We start from the raw sequence: 15,243 nt of genomic DNA, 5'->3' as shown, positions 1-15,243 counted from the left end.
GGATCATCTGCATAGAGGTGGTAGTTGAAGCCATGGGAGCATATGAGGTCTCCAAGGGAGTGGGTGTAGATGGTGAATAGAAGGGGACATAGAACTGAAACATGAGGGACCCCCCCCAGTTAGGGGGGTGGGAGGTAGAGGAGGAGCCTGCTAAAAAGACTGAGAAAGAGCAGCCGGAGAGATCGGAGGAGAAGCAGAAGAGGACCGTGCCAATGAAGCTGAAGTTTACTGACTGAGAGTAGTATCTGCTTTCAATGTGCCAAGAGGAATGGCCTCAGGGTTTTCTGTACCTTTTCAAGAACAGATTCTCAGGGACTTGGAAATCCGGCAATCCCATCTTCTCCATGTTCAATTCCTGTAGATTTCTTAGCTTATTTTGTAGCACCTGAGCATATGGAACATTCTCAGCAGCCGACTGAAGCCATGTGTTTGTTGCCTGAAAAAGACAGGAGTCATTTTCCAAAATGCCTTAAAAGCCAGATTAAAGTTAAAATGATCAATGTTCCAATTCCTCAGTCTTTGAAGCAGTTGGAATGCCGTGAAACATAGTAATTCAATATTTCTTTGCTGATCAATATGGAAATGAGAAACTCATTATTAAATTGAACAGTATGGATGGATGTATAATGAACTTTCGTACGTACTTCTATTGAGTTTGAAACGATACGCCTGAAAGTCATGTTGGTATGAGCAACGTGATGATCTAGCAGATCATTGGCATACTGATGTAAACTCTTAGAGATGTCCACAGGGAAAATGGCAGCCACTTTTTTGGTGTCAGTATTGCTTCCGGTATTCCATTCAAATTCCATCTTTTCATTATCTGAAAATGCAAATATAAAAATAAATTTCCAGGCGTATTTCTTTCATGGGCTTACAGGTCTCATAACATCTTCCTTCTAGACTGTCAGCCCACTTTTGGGTAGGGACCGTCTCTATATGTTGCCAACTTGTACTTCCCAAGCGCTTAGTACAGTGCTCTGCACACAGTAAGCGCTCAATAAATACGATTGAATGAATGATTTCAGATCTTTTTTGCGTGTGTTTTTATTGATGCTTGATAAGCGCTTACAATGTGCCAAGCAAGTACTAAGTACTAGGGTAGATACAAGTTAGGTTGGACCCAGGCCCTTTCCCACTTGGGGTTTACAGTCTAAGTAGGAAGGAGTAGGATTTAATCCCCATTTTCACTGAGGCACAGAGAAGTAAAGTGACTTGTGTTTAGAGTGTTAGTTTAGTGCACGAGAGCCATTTACGTACCATACTGGAATCCCATTTTCTTTGAAAGTGTCATCCCATAAGCGGTGGCAGAGGAGTCCGTTTGGAGCGTCAGTTTGTTAAAGGACTGGTGGAACAATGTCTCCGTTCTGGCCTCAGCCTGCAGACGAGGAATGGATATGATGCCACCAATCATTCCTTCTTCATTTCCGTCAAATCTATTTAAAAATAAAATAAGGTTACAGTAAATATAACTTCTTAGACTTTTTAATGGTATGTATTAAGTGCTTACTATGTGCCATGTACCGTAGTAAGTGCTGGGGTAAACACAAGATTGTCAGAGTCCCTGTTCCTCAAGGGGCTCACAAATTTGAGCAGGAAGGACTAGGACTTAGTCCTCATTTTAAAGATGAGGCAATTGAGGCACAGAGAAGTTAAGTGACTTGCCCCAGGTCACCAAACAGACAAGGGGCAGAGTCGGAATTAGAACCCAGATCTTCTGACTTCTGTGGCAGTGCTCTTTCCACAAGGCTGTGCTGTTTCTCATATAGACTTGACATAGAGCCTGAGAAAGTGGATTTTTTTTTTCAGGATGAAATTCTGCATGGAGTAACAAGCTAGAAAAAGGCATCTGTGGTAGCAAAAATATGCAACTAAGCATTTAAAGGACTGAACAGAGTTACTGTTGGCCAGACTCAACAGTCCTTCAGACCCAATAAAGAACTGTAGGAGGGGCCTTCTCACACTGTGGAAACTGGTGAGGGAAATAGTTGATTGACAGCGATTTCCGTCGTTTCACAGATGCTAAATGGTAATTGAGGAACTTGGGCTTCCGTGGCCCTGCTGACCCAGGGTAGGCCCCGCACATGTTAACAATGGTGGTATTTTTTGTGCTTAATATGTTCCAAACACTGTGCCATCGCTTCGGTAGGCATAACTCCCTGCCCTGTAGTTCAATCACAGTCCAAGTATGTGCAGGATTTGGAAGTTTATAACCCCTGAATTCCTAAATACTTGTTCTAGGAATTGGAAGGAAGCTAAGTGAGCTTCAGAAATACCTCATCTGGCCAGTAATGGTAATTTCAGGGATTTTCTTGTTGTTGATGTCCAAGGTAAGGGTATATGCCTTTTTGTCCTGAGCTGATTCATCCTTCACACGCAAATTGGCTCCAAAGTCAACATCGAATTCTGGAATTTGTAAATCACCGGTCAAAATCTTCTTGCCTCGGTTGTATCTGAAAATCACTGCAGCCTCACTTAGCTTTCTACCTGGAAAAACATAATTAATAGGTTGTTCAAAGAACAGCATTGCTTCTCCTACTGTAATAGAACAAGAATGGAACTAGAATTGAACTGGAGTGAAACTAGAACCAACCTAAATAGCTAAAATACATATATGAGGTCCATATTTAGTAGTAATTGCATGATATATAGGTTTGTCTTTATAAATAGATATTTTTTAAATATAAACATATAAACAAAGCTATATATATGTGTGTGTGTATGTATTTGTGTGCATATCAACTATATGCATCTCTCTCTCTCTCTCTCTCTTCATATACATATATATTCACATCCACTTTGTTTTTTTGGCTACTCTAGTTATAAATATTTTTTATCTCTTCCATTAGAATGTAAGCTTCCTGTGGGCAGGGAATGTGTCACATTTTTATGTGTACTTCCCAACAGCGAGTCAAGTGCACAGCATGATGTGGTTATTAAATAAATATATTATCAATCAAGCAAGCAAGCAATCATTTATAATTATAAATATTTATAAAGCATTTTCCATGTGAAGAGCAATGAACTATTTGCTTGGAAGAGTCCAACACAGTTAGTAGACACTCTCCTTGTCCACAACAAGCTACAGTCTCACTTCCAACTATACCATCCTCTTCGGGGGTTCACTTTGCCTTGATTTTCCTTATTGAAAACCTGCTGGCTATGGATTCCAGTTTGAAGACATATATACCCCAGAATTTTCATTGCGTTCAACACTGAGTTACTCAAATGAGAAAATATTTTCTTCCGGTTATCATTAGAGTCCACGCCTCAAGGATAAAATAAGTTACAAGTGCTTTATCACACTGTTTTACCTTCTGCTTGAACACCAAATTTCAAACTGTCCACCAGGTCTTTTCCCTCTTTCTGTGATTCATAGTTCACACTTGCAGAGTACTCCTGCACTTCTCCTGTGGGTTGCAGGTCAAACTCAAACCTAAAGATGTTTTATTGCAAAAAAGTTACACTCTTTCATAACAAAAATCAGTGTTCTTATCAATTTCATGTGAAGAAATAAACCCCTTTTCTCCCATCTTGAGAAACAGCATGGTCTAATGAAAAGAATGTGGGCCCGGGAGTCAAAGGTTCTGGTCCTGACTCTGCCACTTGTCTACTGTGTGATCTTGGACAAGTCACTTCACTTCTTTGTGCCTCAGTTTCCTCATCTGCAAAATGGGGATTCAATTCTCTCCTGATTAGGTGTCCAATCTGATCATCTTGTATCTACCCCAGCACTTAGTAAAGTGCCTAGTATATAGTAAGTGCTTAACAAATGCTATATATATATATATATATATATATATATATATATATATATATAATATAATAACTATATAATAATTATTCTTATAATTTCTTAATTCTTAATTATAATAATTATGGTATTTGTTAAGCACTTACTGGTGTGCTTAATTACAGTTTTAATCGCCATTTTACAGATGAGGTAATGGTGCCACAGAGAAGTGACTTGCCCAAAGTCACACAGCAGAACAGGGATTAGAACAAATGTCCTCCGGCTTCCAGGCCTGTGCTCTTTCCATTAGGCCACGTTGTTTCCCGTGTATATATGGATGTGAGGAAATAAAAAATACTCCTCTAAAGGCACTTGTAATACTAACCTTGGTTGGGACAGTATACTGTATTTCCCTGTTGCTAACCCTCTGTTTGCCCACATTTTGTGATTTTTCAGGTGTAACGCTACTGACCTGGTATCTCCAGTTAGCGGATAGAAAGGGGCTGCATCGGTAGAGCTGGCGTTAGAATAGGCTACAGTGGTGCAGTAGTTTAGCCCAGTAAAGAAAGGTTTGCACGTTGACCACGACTGCCTGTTCTCAATGAAGGGTGGAATGACTTCAGTTTTGGTGGTGGAGACCAGATGAAGGGTGTTACTGGTAAAACAAGACAGAACAAAAAAACAGTGAACATAATCATCTTCAAAACATTCCTAGTGCCATATTGAAGCAGCGTGGCTCAGTGGAAAGAGCCCGGGCTTTGGAGTCAGAGGTCATGGGTTCGAATCCCGGCTCCGCCACATGTCTGCTGTGTGACCTTGGGCAAGTCACTTAACTTCTCTGAGCCTCAGTTACCTCATCTGGAAAATGGGGATTAAGACTGTGAGCCCCACGTGGGGCAACCTGATCACATTGTATCCCCCCCCAGCGCTTAGAACAGTACTTTGCACATAGTAAGCGCTTAACAAATGCCAACATTATTATTATTATTATATTGCACATCCTTTGGTTCTTCATAAGCTAAATGTCAGTTAAAGGAACTGCTTCCAACTAATTACATTCTCAAATCCATTTTAGAGATTAGCACTACAAAGTGTGACTCCATGAGTTGGGAAACAAGGCAAGATTTTAAGACTCATCAAAACACCGATTATTTTACCTGATGTAAACTTTGTTCTTGGGAGAAATAAAGGAACAGTAATATACCACAAAGTCTCCCTTAGCCAAACCTCTGATAAAGCTGGGAGCCCACAAAAATCTTGAAAGTTTGAAACTGCTTTTAGTCGGGAACAGGAGGTTATTATTTTTTTAATCCAATATGATTGAAATACCTGAAATGCGCTTGAACAGTTCATTTTCGGAGGCAGGTTCGATCTGGGCAGGGAATGTGTCCACAAATTTGTTTGAATTGTACTCTCCCAAGCGCTTAATACATTGCTAGGTAAACAGTACTAAGCGTTTAGTACAGTGCTCTGCACACAGTAAGCACTCAATAAATACTGTAGATTGATTAAATTACACTTCACATCATCCAGTTAGAGTGAACAGTCAGGACATTATCTCCCGGAAACTCAAGGAAAGCAAAAAGGTCCATCCAATAAAAAGTGAAGTGGAGAGCTGGCAATTTGGTGAATTAGGGTTATATAGGCAGCACTGTGCTTTTGCAAATGCTTAATACAGTGCTCTGCGCACAGTAAGCACTCAGTGAATAGTATTGATTGATGGCTCAGTAGATTGGTCAATTCTGGTACCTGACACTGAAGAGCTTGACTGGGCCCGTGGGAGATGGTATGGAAAGCTTGAGCTGTCCGGCTTTCAGAGTAACTTGTGCTTCAAGTCCAGATTCATGGTACAAGTTGGAATTCATCTGCACACCACTTCTAGCGAAGTCCGGAATGACAACTCCTAGGTGTGTCACAAACTCAACGGATACGGCTGGTTTAGCAATCAGCTCTGCCTGCATCTGCGAGCCAGAAAATCACTCTCTGAGTGTCACAAGAAGCATCACTCAATTTATCTGAGTTACAACAGCATAGTCTAGTGGGAAGAAAATGATCCTGGGACTCCGGAGACCTGGGTCCTAATCTCCGCTCTTCCAATTGTTGGCCTTGTGACCTTGGTCAAGTCATTTACCTTCTCTTTGCCTCAGTTTCCTCAACTGTAAAATGGGGATTCCATGCCTGTTCCTCCTCTTCCTTAGACTGTGAGCCCTGTGTGGACAGGGATTGGGTCCAACCCATTCTGTTGTATGATACTCTCTCACATGCTTAGAACAGTGCTCTGCACATAGTAAGTGCTTAATAAATACCATTGATTGATCAATTAATTGATGTACATCTACTGCAGTGCTTAGAGCAGTGTTTGACACATAGAAAGTGCTTAATAGAAACCATAATAATAATAGGGATGGGTGAGAAACCAGGGGTAACATGAGTCCTTTCCAACCTTCAGAACATTGTAAAGCCTGTGGCAGTGTCTCTTGTGCCTCTTTGGACTTTGAGATGCGAGGAACAGGAAACTCTGCTCCTCTACACACGGGATATATTTTTCTTATTGCATTTATGATTATTCTTCTAATTTAGATTTCTTCTGTGCTTTGACAGCTTCATTTTTCCTTATTTGCCTTTGCCATCCTCTTCCCCAACACCCCTGATTCTAAAGTTGTGAACTCTTCACTCCCTTGGTGACCTCATTCGCTCCCACGGCTTCAACTATCATCTCTACGCTGATGACACCCAGATCTACATCTCTGCCCCTGCTCTCTCCCCCTCCCTCCAGGCTCGCATCTCCTCCTGCCTTCAGGACATCTCCATCTGGATGTCCGCCTGCCACCTAAAGCTCAACATGTCGAAGACTGAGCTCCTTGTCTTCCCTCCCAAACCTTGTCCTCTCCCTGACTTTCCCATCTCTGTTGACGGCACTACCATCCTTCCCGTCTCACAAGCCCGCAAACTTGGTGTCATCCTCGACTCCGCTCTCTCATTCACCCCTCACATCCAAGCCGTCACCAAAACCTGCCGGTCTCAGCTCCGCAACATTGCCAAGATCCGCCCTTTCCTCTCCATCCAAACTGCTACCCTGCTCATTCAAGCTCTCATCCTATCCCGTTTGGACTACTGCACCAGCCTTCTCTCTGATCTCCCATCCTCGTGTCTCTCTCCACTTCAATCCATACTTCATGCCGCTGCCCGGATTATCTTTGTCCAGAAACGCTCTGGGCATATCACTCCCCTCCTCAAAAATCTCCAGTGGCTACCAATCAATCTGCGCATCAGGCAGAAACTCCTCACCCTGGGCTTCAAGGCTCTCCATCACCTCGCCCCCTCCTACCTCACCTCCCTTCTCTCCTTCTACTGCCCAGCCCGCAACCTCCGCTCCTCTACTGCTAATCTCCTCACTGTACCTCGTTCTCGCCTGTCCCGCCATCGACCCCCGGCCCACGTCATCCCCCGGGCCTGGAATGCCCTCCCTCTGCCAAGCTAGCTCTCTTCCTCCCTTCAAGGCCCTGCTGAGAGCTCACCTCCTCCAGGAGGCCTTCCCAGACTGAGCCCCTTCCTTCCTCTCCCCCTCGTCCCCCTCTCCATCCCCCCATCTTACCTCCTTCCCTTCCCCACAGCACCTGTATATATGTATATATGGTTGTACATATTTATTACTCTATTTATTTATTTATTTATTTATTTTACTTGTACATTTCTATCCTATTTATTTTATTTTGTTGGTATGTTTGGTTCTGTTCTCTGTCTCCCCCTTTTAGACTGTGAGCCCACTGCTGGGTAGGGACTGTCTCTATGTGTTGCCAATTTGTACTTCCCAAGCACTTAGTACAGTGCTCTGCACATAGTAAGCTCTCAATAAATACGATTGATTGATTGATTGATTCCCATTCAGGTAGACTTTTTCCAAGGAAGAAGTTCAGTGCTTTTCACACAGTAGGTGCTTGGTAAACGCTATTACTACCACTAACTTTGGCAGGTCCCTTCACTCCCACTCGTCACGAGGTAGCACAGCTTACAGGGTCATGATTCCAAAGCTGTACAATACTGAGCCTGAGGTATTAATTATGGCACTCAGCTCCTTCGTTGTCCACGGTACAGGATCCCCTTCACCTACTCTGCTTAACTTCTCTGCTTTGTGCAATTAATCTTTACGAATAGTACGGTCGTGGAATGAATTCAGACTCACGTTTGCTGCTTGAAGCCTCATCCCTGCTCTGGCTCCCGGGGCCACTATTCCAGAAAATGCGACCTGAAGCGGCAATCCAGCTCCGGTTGGGAGATCAAAGTTGTTGTCCATGAAAATGTAGTGAACAAACAGATCATTCTTTGAGCCTTTCGACAGAGTCTCGGCAATCTGGTGGTCAAAAACAAGAGGGTGTAAAACAGGTAGTGAGCGTGAATACTACAAGTTGTAACAAAATGAAAGAACATTGAAGCGGACTCTTTAGGGGTATGATTGGTTTGCTTTTTATAATTGTGAAAACAATTGTAATAAACGGGCTTTCTTGAAACAAAATTCCTTCATCCTGCAACTTGGAGCATGCCTGTCACTGAGTTTTAAAAGCATAATCATTCTGCCTTCCAAATAATAATAATAATGATGTTGGCATTTGCTAAGCGCTTACTATGTGCCAAGCACTGTTCTAAGCGCTGGGGTAGATACAAGGTCATCAGGTTGTCCTGCATGGGGCTCACAGTCTTAATCCCCATTTTACAGATGAGGGAACTGAGGCCCAGAGAAGTGAAGTGACTTGCCCAAGGTCACACAGCAGACAAGTGGCAGAGTCAGAATTAGAACCCATGACCTCTGACTCCCAAGCCTGGGCTTTTTCCACTAAGCCACGTTGCTTCCAAAATCTGTGCATGAGCTCTTCTGCATTGAAAACAATGGCAGATGGGGAGAAAAGCTACCATGTTAAAGAAAAAAAATGGCAAATGACTGTGGGAGCATCAGCCTCATCAAATTGTCCTGCCTTAGAGTTCCTGAGACATGGACGATAGTGTCTAATTTTTTTTTTTAATTGGATTGGATATGCTGCCAGATTTCAGCCATGGACAGCAGGAGTGAGGAACTATTTATCAAAAGATATTCTCAGAGTGTGCTCCATCAGATCCTTCCAACTACAGCAGAAGTGAGGAACTATTTATCAGGCGATATTCTCAGGGCGGGCTCTATCAAATACTTCTAAATACAAATAAACAATAGACAACTTAGGGGCACAACAGGAATTATAACTGTTTCCATATTCATCATCGGAATGCCTACCATTCGAGGGATTGTTTGCAGGGTGTTAGCACTTTTGAAGAGCAGACGTCCTAGGAATTTTAGATCACTGAGTTTCAAATAGCCAAGTTCGTCGCCCAGAATTCGGAGGTAGGCATTGGCTTCAGGGGCTTCCTTCGACTGCATTTCCTTGACCAGTTTTTCAATACTGACCATAATTCCTTTCATCATATCCTGAGAATCAGTCAGAAGAAAACAGAAAATTAGCTCTCACACCCAGTCAGTCCTGTGATTATAAATTCTGTGGCCACTGATATCTTATGACGTAATGACCCGGAACTGTCAATACAGAATGTGATCTGATTCATTCAGTTGTATTTATTGAACGCTTGCTGTGTGCAGAGCACTGTACTAAGCGCTTGATTCTCTTGTCCCATGCTTAGTACAGAACGTGGCACATAGTAAGCACTTAACAAATACAGTTCTTATTATAATTGTTTGTGTTAATACAGAATTCATCTCCATCTCACGTTCCACGAACAACACTCAAAGTTTAGGATACAAAGCAAAACCCGAACTGTTGTGCTGGTTACGCATCCAGCACATAAGTCTGATGTATAATAAGTCTGATGTATAATAAGTATGATGGTTTGATTGATTTTGTTCTTTACAACTATGCAGTAAGAAGAAAGATCTGAACTGCTATAATAATAATAATGATAATAATGGCATTTGTTAAGTGCTTACTATTTGCTTGCACTGTTCTAAGTGCTAGGGGGGATTCAAGGTAATCAGATTGTCCCATGTGGGGCTCACAGTCTTCATCCCTGTTTTACAGACGAGGTAACTGAAGCCCAGAGAAGTCAAGTGACTTGCCTAAAGTCATACAGCTGACAAGTGGTGGAGCCAGGATTAGAACCCATGATCTCTGACTCCCAAGCCCGGGCTCTTTCCACTGAGCCACGCTGCTTCTCTAATCCCAAATGAGGGGGCACTAATATTTGATTTAGGCAAATTGCTTTCAAAACACAGTATCGAGAAGCTGGGTACCTGCTCTCGTTTGCCATCTTTGCTGTAGCCGAAATGGTCCTCCAAAGTCCTGGAAACCTGGTTGGGAACTTTGCCATCCACCCAATAGAGAGCCTGGGTGGCACTGTCTGGGAAGAATCCTTTCGTGCCAAAAAGGGCTTCCAAAGTTGGCTCAAAGCCCTTTCCCTCCAAGCCGATCTGAAGAAGAAACAGGTCATCAGCATGGAAAAACACCAGGATACTGTACATAATTCCTACTCTCAGGCACATCCAAGAAATACAAGCTTAAATTATGAAAGATTCTGGAAATCAGCATTGAAGAACTCAGTTCAGAACATTGGATGACAAAAGTGTGACCGTGTGTATCTGTATACTTTAGCTACACTGTACACCCAGATGTATATAATTACAACTTAAAGGTAGGCATTAAGAGGGTTTAAGATGCCAAAAAATTATCTCTCCTAGTACTAAGAACTATAGGGCTTTTGAAAATAGAGTGGTGGACAGCTGAAATCACAAGTAAAGACCTGCTACTATTCTATCCTCCTAGAAAGATGCAGGTACTTCACTTCTCTTATCCACCAAAATTTATTCAGGTTCTCAAAGCAAGTAGGTTCTACTAAGAGGATTGGAGAGGCTGTCAGATTTCAACTTGAGAACAGGATGGCAGGGTTATTTTTCAAAGCCTATTGGTAAAGCACATGACACATACCTCAAAGAGATCTTCTGCCTGATCAAAGAGTTTTAGTGTAGTTTTGAGGATGGCTTCTTTAGGGAGGTAATGGTTTGGGTCAAATATGAGATTTGCTTCAACTTTGGCTGAGATGGGGTCAAGATCTGGCACGGAGACCGTCTTGGAAATCTGATAGTTTCGGGAAAACTTTCGAAAGTCCATGGCTGTGGGGACCTGGGAGCCTTTAAGAGCTTCTTCTACTTTGCCTTTGAGACTGAGTGAAAAGAAAAAAGAAATGTAAGTGCAATGAAATAGCTGACCACAGTGGCATTCTTCTTCCTTACGTACTTTCACTAAACTATTCAAGACCTAATTTACCGTGGTTTATGCAGAAATCTCCCCTTCTGGGGACCTGATATCATTCTTTTACTTTGGGCTCCATATCTGGGGTGTCAAAAAATATCTCCCAATTGTACCACTTTCCAAAACAAGTCGTCATTTACATGACCGTTTCACAGAACTCTGACCAGATTCTACCTGGCGGCGTTAAAGGATTCACTCTTACCCCTGGACAAATGCTTCATCTGACTCTAAAATGTTAGCGAGATGGGAAGCCACGAAGCTTTTCACTTGTTGACTGTTGTCCTTCAGGAGGGTCTTAGCAACTTTGTGGACATCAGACTGGGAAGGATCTCTCATCAGAATTAGGTAAGCAGCCAAACGTTTATCCACTGGGGAGCTGTCATCTTGGAAAGTCTGGAGGAGGACTCCCCTGACCTGGAATAGACATGGGAGATGAAGACATTGTTGAACTCTTCAGCTGTCCAGAACAATTTGCATCAAACTGTCATGTGGCTCAGAGAAGCTTAGAGAAGCTGAAAGAGCCCGGGCTTTGGAGTCAGACATCATGGGTTCAAATCCCGGCTCCGCCAATTGTCAGCTGTGTGACTTTGGGCAAGTCACTTAACTTCTCTGTGCCTCAGTTCCCTCATCTGTAAAATGGGGATTAAGACTGTGAGCCCCACGTGGGACAACCTAATCACCTTGTATCCCCCCAGCACTTAGAACAGTGCTTTGCACATAGTAAGCGCTTAACAAATACCATCATTATTATTATTATGTGGTGGGGCTGTTAGCCACTCTCTGACTTTGCCATGCCCATTCACTCAGAGTTCTATCTTGATTGCAAATGGTTTTCTACAAATTGTGAAAGTCCTTTGATTCCTCCATGAACCTCTTTGTCACTGTGATTATCCCATTGATTATTTTGGTATCTACCCCAGCACTTAGTACAGTGCTTGGCATATAATGTTTGTTCAGGGTTTACTGTGTGTCAAGCACTGTTCTAAACACTGAACACTGTTCTAAGTACTTAATTATTATTATCATTATTACTATGGGAAAGCAGAATGTGGGAACTTTTTTGGTCAATAGGAAAGTTAACTCTATTGATTTCCCCTACCTGTAACTTATTTTAGCTCCTGTCTCTCCAGCTAGATTGTAAAGTCCTGGAAGGCAGAGTGCAATTTTTACTTGCTCCATTGTACTCTCCCAAGAACTTAGTACAGCCAGAGAAAGTGCTCAATAAATACTACTGATTGATTGATAACTGACTGGTTGAGTGGGTGCATGTATTATTAATACATGCGTGTATTATTAATTAAGGCAGGTATTATTATCCCCTTTTAGCAGATGAAGAGACTTAAATACCAAGGTATTAAGTGATTATTTGCTCAAGGTTATGCAGCAAGGCTAGTGGCAGAGTCAGATTTGAATTTGGGGCTTCCAGGTTGGTGCTTTTTCACTACATCATGCTTACCTCCCCGTTTTATGAACTTTGGGTGCAGTATGTTGTGTTTCTGTGTTGGGAGGGGCCCTATAATAATAATAATAACAATACTAATGATGGTATTTGTTAAGCGCTTACTTTGTGCAAAGCACTGTTCTAAGCGCTGGGGAGGTTACAAGGTGATCAGGTTGTCCCACGGTGAGCTCACAGTTTTAATCCCCATTTAACAGATGAAGTAACTGAGGCACAGATAAGTTAAGTGACTTGCCCAAAGTTACACAGCTGACAATTGGTAGAGCTGGGATTTGAACCCATGACCTCTGACTCCAAAACCCATGCTCTTTCCACTGAGCCATGCTGCTTCTCTCTATACTAGGTTCTGGGGAGGGGCCCAGTGGGCTTTGTCTATAGGGAGCCTCAGCTTTCATCCATTCATTCATTCAATCGTATTTATTGAGCGCTTACTGTGTGCAGAGCACTGTACTAAGCACTTGGGAAGTACAAGTTGGCAACATATAGAGACAGTCCCTACCCAACAGTGGGCTCCCAGTCTAAAAGGGGGAGACAGAGAACAAAACAAAACATTTTAATAAAATAAAATGAATAGAATAAATATGTACAAGTAAAATAAATAGAGTAATAAATACGTACAAACATATATACATATATACAGCTTCCATCCCCTATGGTAGTGATGAGGAACAGGAAGCAGTGTGGGCTAGTGGGAAGAACATGGGCCTGCAAGGTAGGAGATCTGGGTCCTAGTACAGTTCTCTGTACGCAGTAAACTCTCAATAAATACAATTGAATGAATAATCCCAAATCTGCCACTTGCCTTCTATGTGGTCTTGGGCAAGTCATTTCACTTCTCTGTGCCTCAGCTTCCTCATCTGTCAAAATGGCGATTCAGTACCTCCCCATGTGAGCCCCACATGGGACAGGGACTGTGTCCAACCTGATTATCTTGTATCTACTCCAGTGCTTGGCATATAGCAAGTGCTTAACAAGTACTATCATTACTATTAGCCATTTCCCAGGATTATCTTGGAATTTGGGCATGTGGGATTTGAAGACTTGGCTACCCCTTCCAAACCCAAGAATTCCCAATTCCATCCAGAAGCTCTGGTATGAAATTGAAGATTTCAGGGGAGCAGGGTTGTGTGCTAAAGTCAGAACTGAGGCAGAAATCCTAGTTTCTCTCCCCTCCGATTTCTCGTAGGACCCCATAGATTTATCTCCTATGAGGCCCTGGGTATATCAAAGCCCCACCTGAATATCTTCAATATACAATGGTTTGGGGATGAGTTTTTAATGACCTTTCAGTTTTTTAATAATCTTTCCAAGGAAGGAGTCTGACATTAAAACCCTTTTCACCATTATTACACACCTAAACAAATAGCTGTCCCAAAATCATAACATAATTGAACAGAATCTTTAACACAAATCATGCTATGGTACCATGCTACTTTCTCAGTGGACTGTAAAGGACTTACCTCATCAGTGAGTTCCATTTTTCTGAGAGCCTGGATCGCTACTTTCTGAACGGAAGAAGAGGTTGGATTCGTGATACATTTCAGAATGGAAGACTTCAGTTTGGGGTTCGCCAGATCCATCACCTGCCCCATGTTTCCAGTGACCTGTAGATGAACAAGACAAGACAATGCTGAGTGTATGGAACGCAACACGTGAAAATTTGATGATACGAGGGAGCTAAAAGTGGTCAAGAACAGCAGAAATGAGGGTACCTTTAGGGTCAGGTAAGTCAATTCTTCATTCCCAGAGCATTCATTTCCAATCTGTGCCATCAGATATTCAGCAATATCCTTAAGGTCCTGGGTCACCTCCTGGTTTGAGTCATAGAAACTAGAGAGCAAGAAAGCAGAGTCAGAGACATTTCACGGATGTGTGGTGTGTGTGTATGTTTGCACCTCCTGAAATCCTCATCAAATCCTTACTCTCAAAAGAAAGCTAAAAGGAACTGTGATTGCTGGTTTTATCCAGACCTCTGGCTCCTTCTCGGGAGTCAATGGCCTGGATAACCGCGATTCACCATCACCGAGGTAGAACAAGAATGTCCTCGACTCACCCGTTGACCACATGGCTCAAGGCATAGAAAGTGGCTCGACTTTTCTGATCCTTTGCTGTCTTGAAGATGTCCCTCACCCTGTGAGGACCCGGTTCAGGAAGCAGGCCAACTATATAGGTGATTGCATCTACAACCAGAGGGTTCACTTTCTCCGCTTTCAGCCATTCAAATACTTGAGAGTAGCACTGTGGTTGACCACATTGCATCAAAGCCTGAAGAGTGACAGGGCTGGAAGGGAAAGCACAAGCGACAGTGAGTGCAAATTCAATTCCAGGTTCCACGGTTTTAAATAACCCCTTTTGGACCTTGCTCTTGAGCCTGACACAAACAAATCCCACTCCTACCTGCTTAAAAGGAGAATAGTAAATTTGTTTACTCATTCAGTCGTGTTTATCGAGTGCTTACTGTGTGCAAAGCACTGTACTAAATGCTTGGGAGAAAACAGTATAACAACAGACACGTTCCTGTCCACAGCGAGTCTAGAGGGTCAGAGAGTAAATCTGATTAAATGAATCGATGAATGTGAGGCCAATCTGGGACATGGATTGTATCCAACCAATTGTGCATTTAGCTTTAATTCTAATTGTTCTGACGACTTGACACCTGTCCACATGTTTTGTTTTGTTGTCTGTCTCCCCCTTCTAGACTGTGGGCCCATTGTTGGGTAGGGACTGTCTCTATATGTTGCCAACTTGTACTTCCTAAGTGCTTA

At 42.6% G+C, this 15,243-nt stretch overlaps 1 protein-coding gene across 2 annotated transcripts in view; it reads right to left on the bottom strand.

Moving 5' to 3' along the window:
* APOB (apolipoprotein B) overlaps positions 1 to 15,243 on the bottom strand; it is a 44,711-nt gene that overhangs the window by 15,834 nt on the left and 13,634 nt on the right. For both annotated transcript variants that reach the window (XM_038751640.1, XM_038751641.1), the window contains exons 10-24: positions 14,532 to 14,759; positions 14,191 to 14,308; positions 13,939 to 14,082; positions 11,222 to 11,433; positions 10,696 to 10,930; positions 10,005 to 10,181; positions 8,997 to 9,188; positions 7,917 to 8,084; positions 5,483 to 5,694; positions 4,206 to 4,388; positions 3,315 to 3,436; positions 2,277 to 2,487; positions 1,261 to 1,436; positions 645 to 823; positions 291 to 436 (exon numbers count right to left, since the gene is read on the bottom strand). In XM_038751640.1, the coding sequence (XP_038607568.1) occupies positions 291 to 436; positions 645 to 823; positions 1,261 to 1,436; positions 2,277 to 2,487; positions 3,315 to 3,436; positions 4,206 to 4,388; positions 5,483 to 5,694; positions 7,917 to 8,084; positions 8,997 to 9,188; positions 10,005 to 10,181; positions 10,696 to 10,930; positions 11,222 to 11,433; positions 13,939 to 14,082; positions 14,191 to 14,308; positions 14,532 to 14,759 (2,703 nt within the window). The remainder of the gene's footprint in view (positions 1 to 290; positions 437 to 644; positions 824 to 1,260; positions 1,437 to 2,276; positions 2,488 to 3,314; positions 3,437 to 4,205; positions 4,389 to 5,482; positions 5,695 to 7,916; positions 8,085 to 8,996; positions 9,189 to 10,004; positions 10,182 to 10,695; positions 10,931 to 11,221; positions 11,434 to 13,938; positions 14,083 to 14,190; positions 14,309 to 14,531; positions 14,760 to 15,243) is intronic.

The sequence above is a fragment of the Tachyglossus aculeatus genome, chromosome 9 (genome assembly GCF_015852505.1).
Source record: "Tachyglossus aculeatus isolate mTacAcu1 chromosome 9, mTacAcu1.pri, whole genome shotgun sequence".
Taxonomy (NCBI): Eukaryota; Metazoa; Chordata; class Mammalia; order Monotremata; family Tachyglossidae; genus Tachyglossus; species Tachyglossus aculeatus.
Note: the sequence above shows the minus strand (reverse complement) of the source record. Positions and strands in the feature narration are given on the sequence as shown.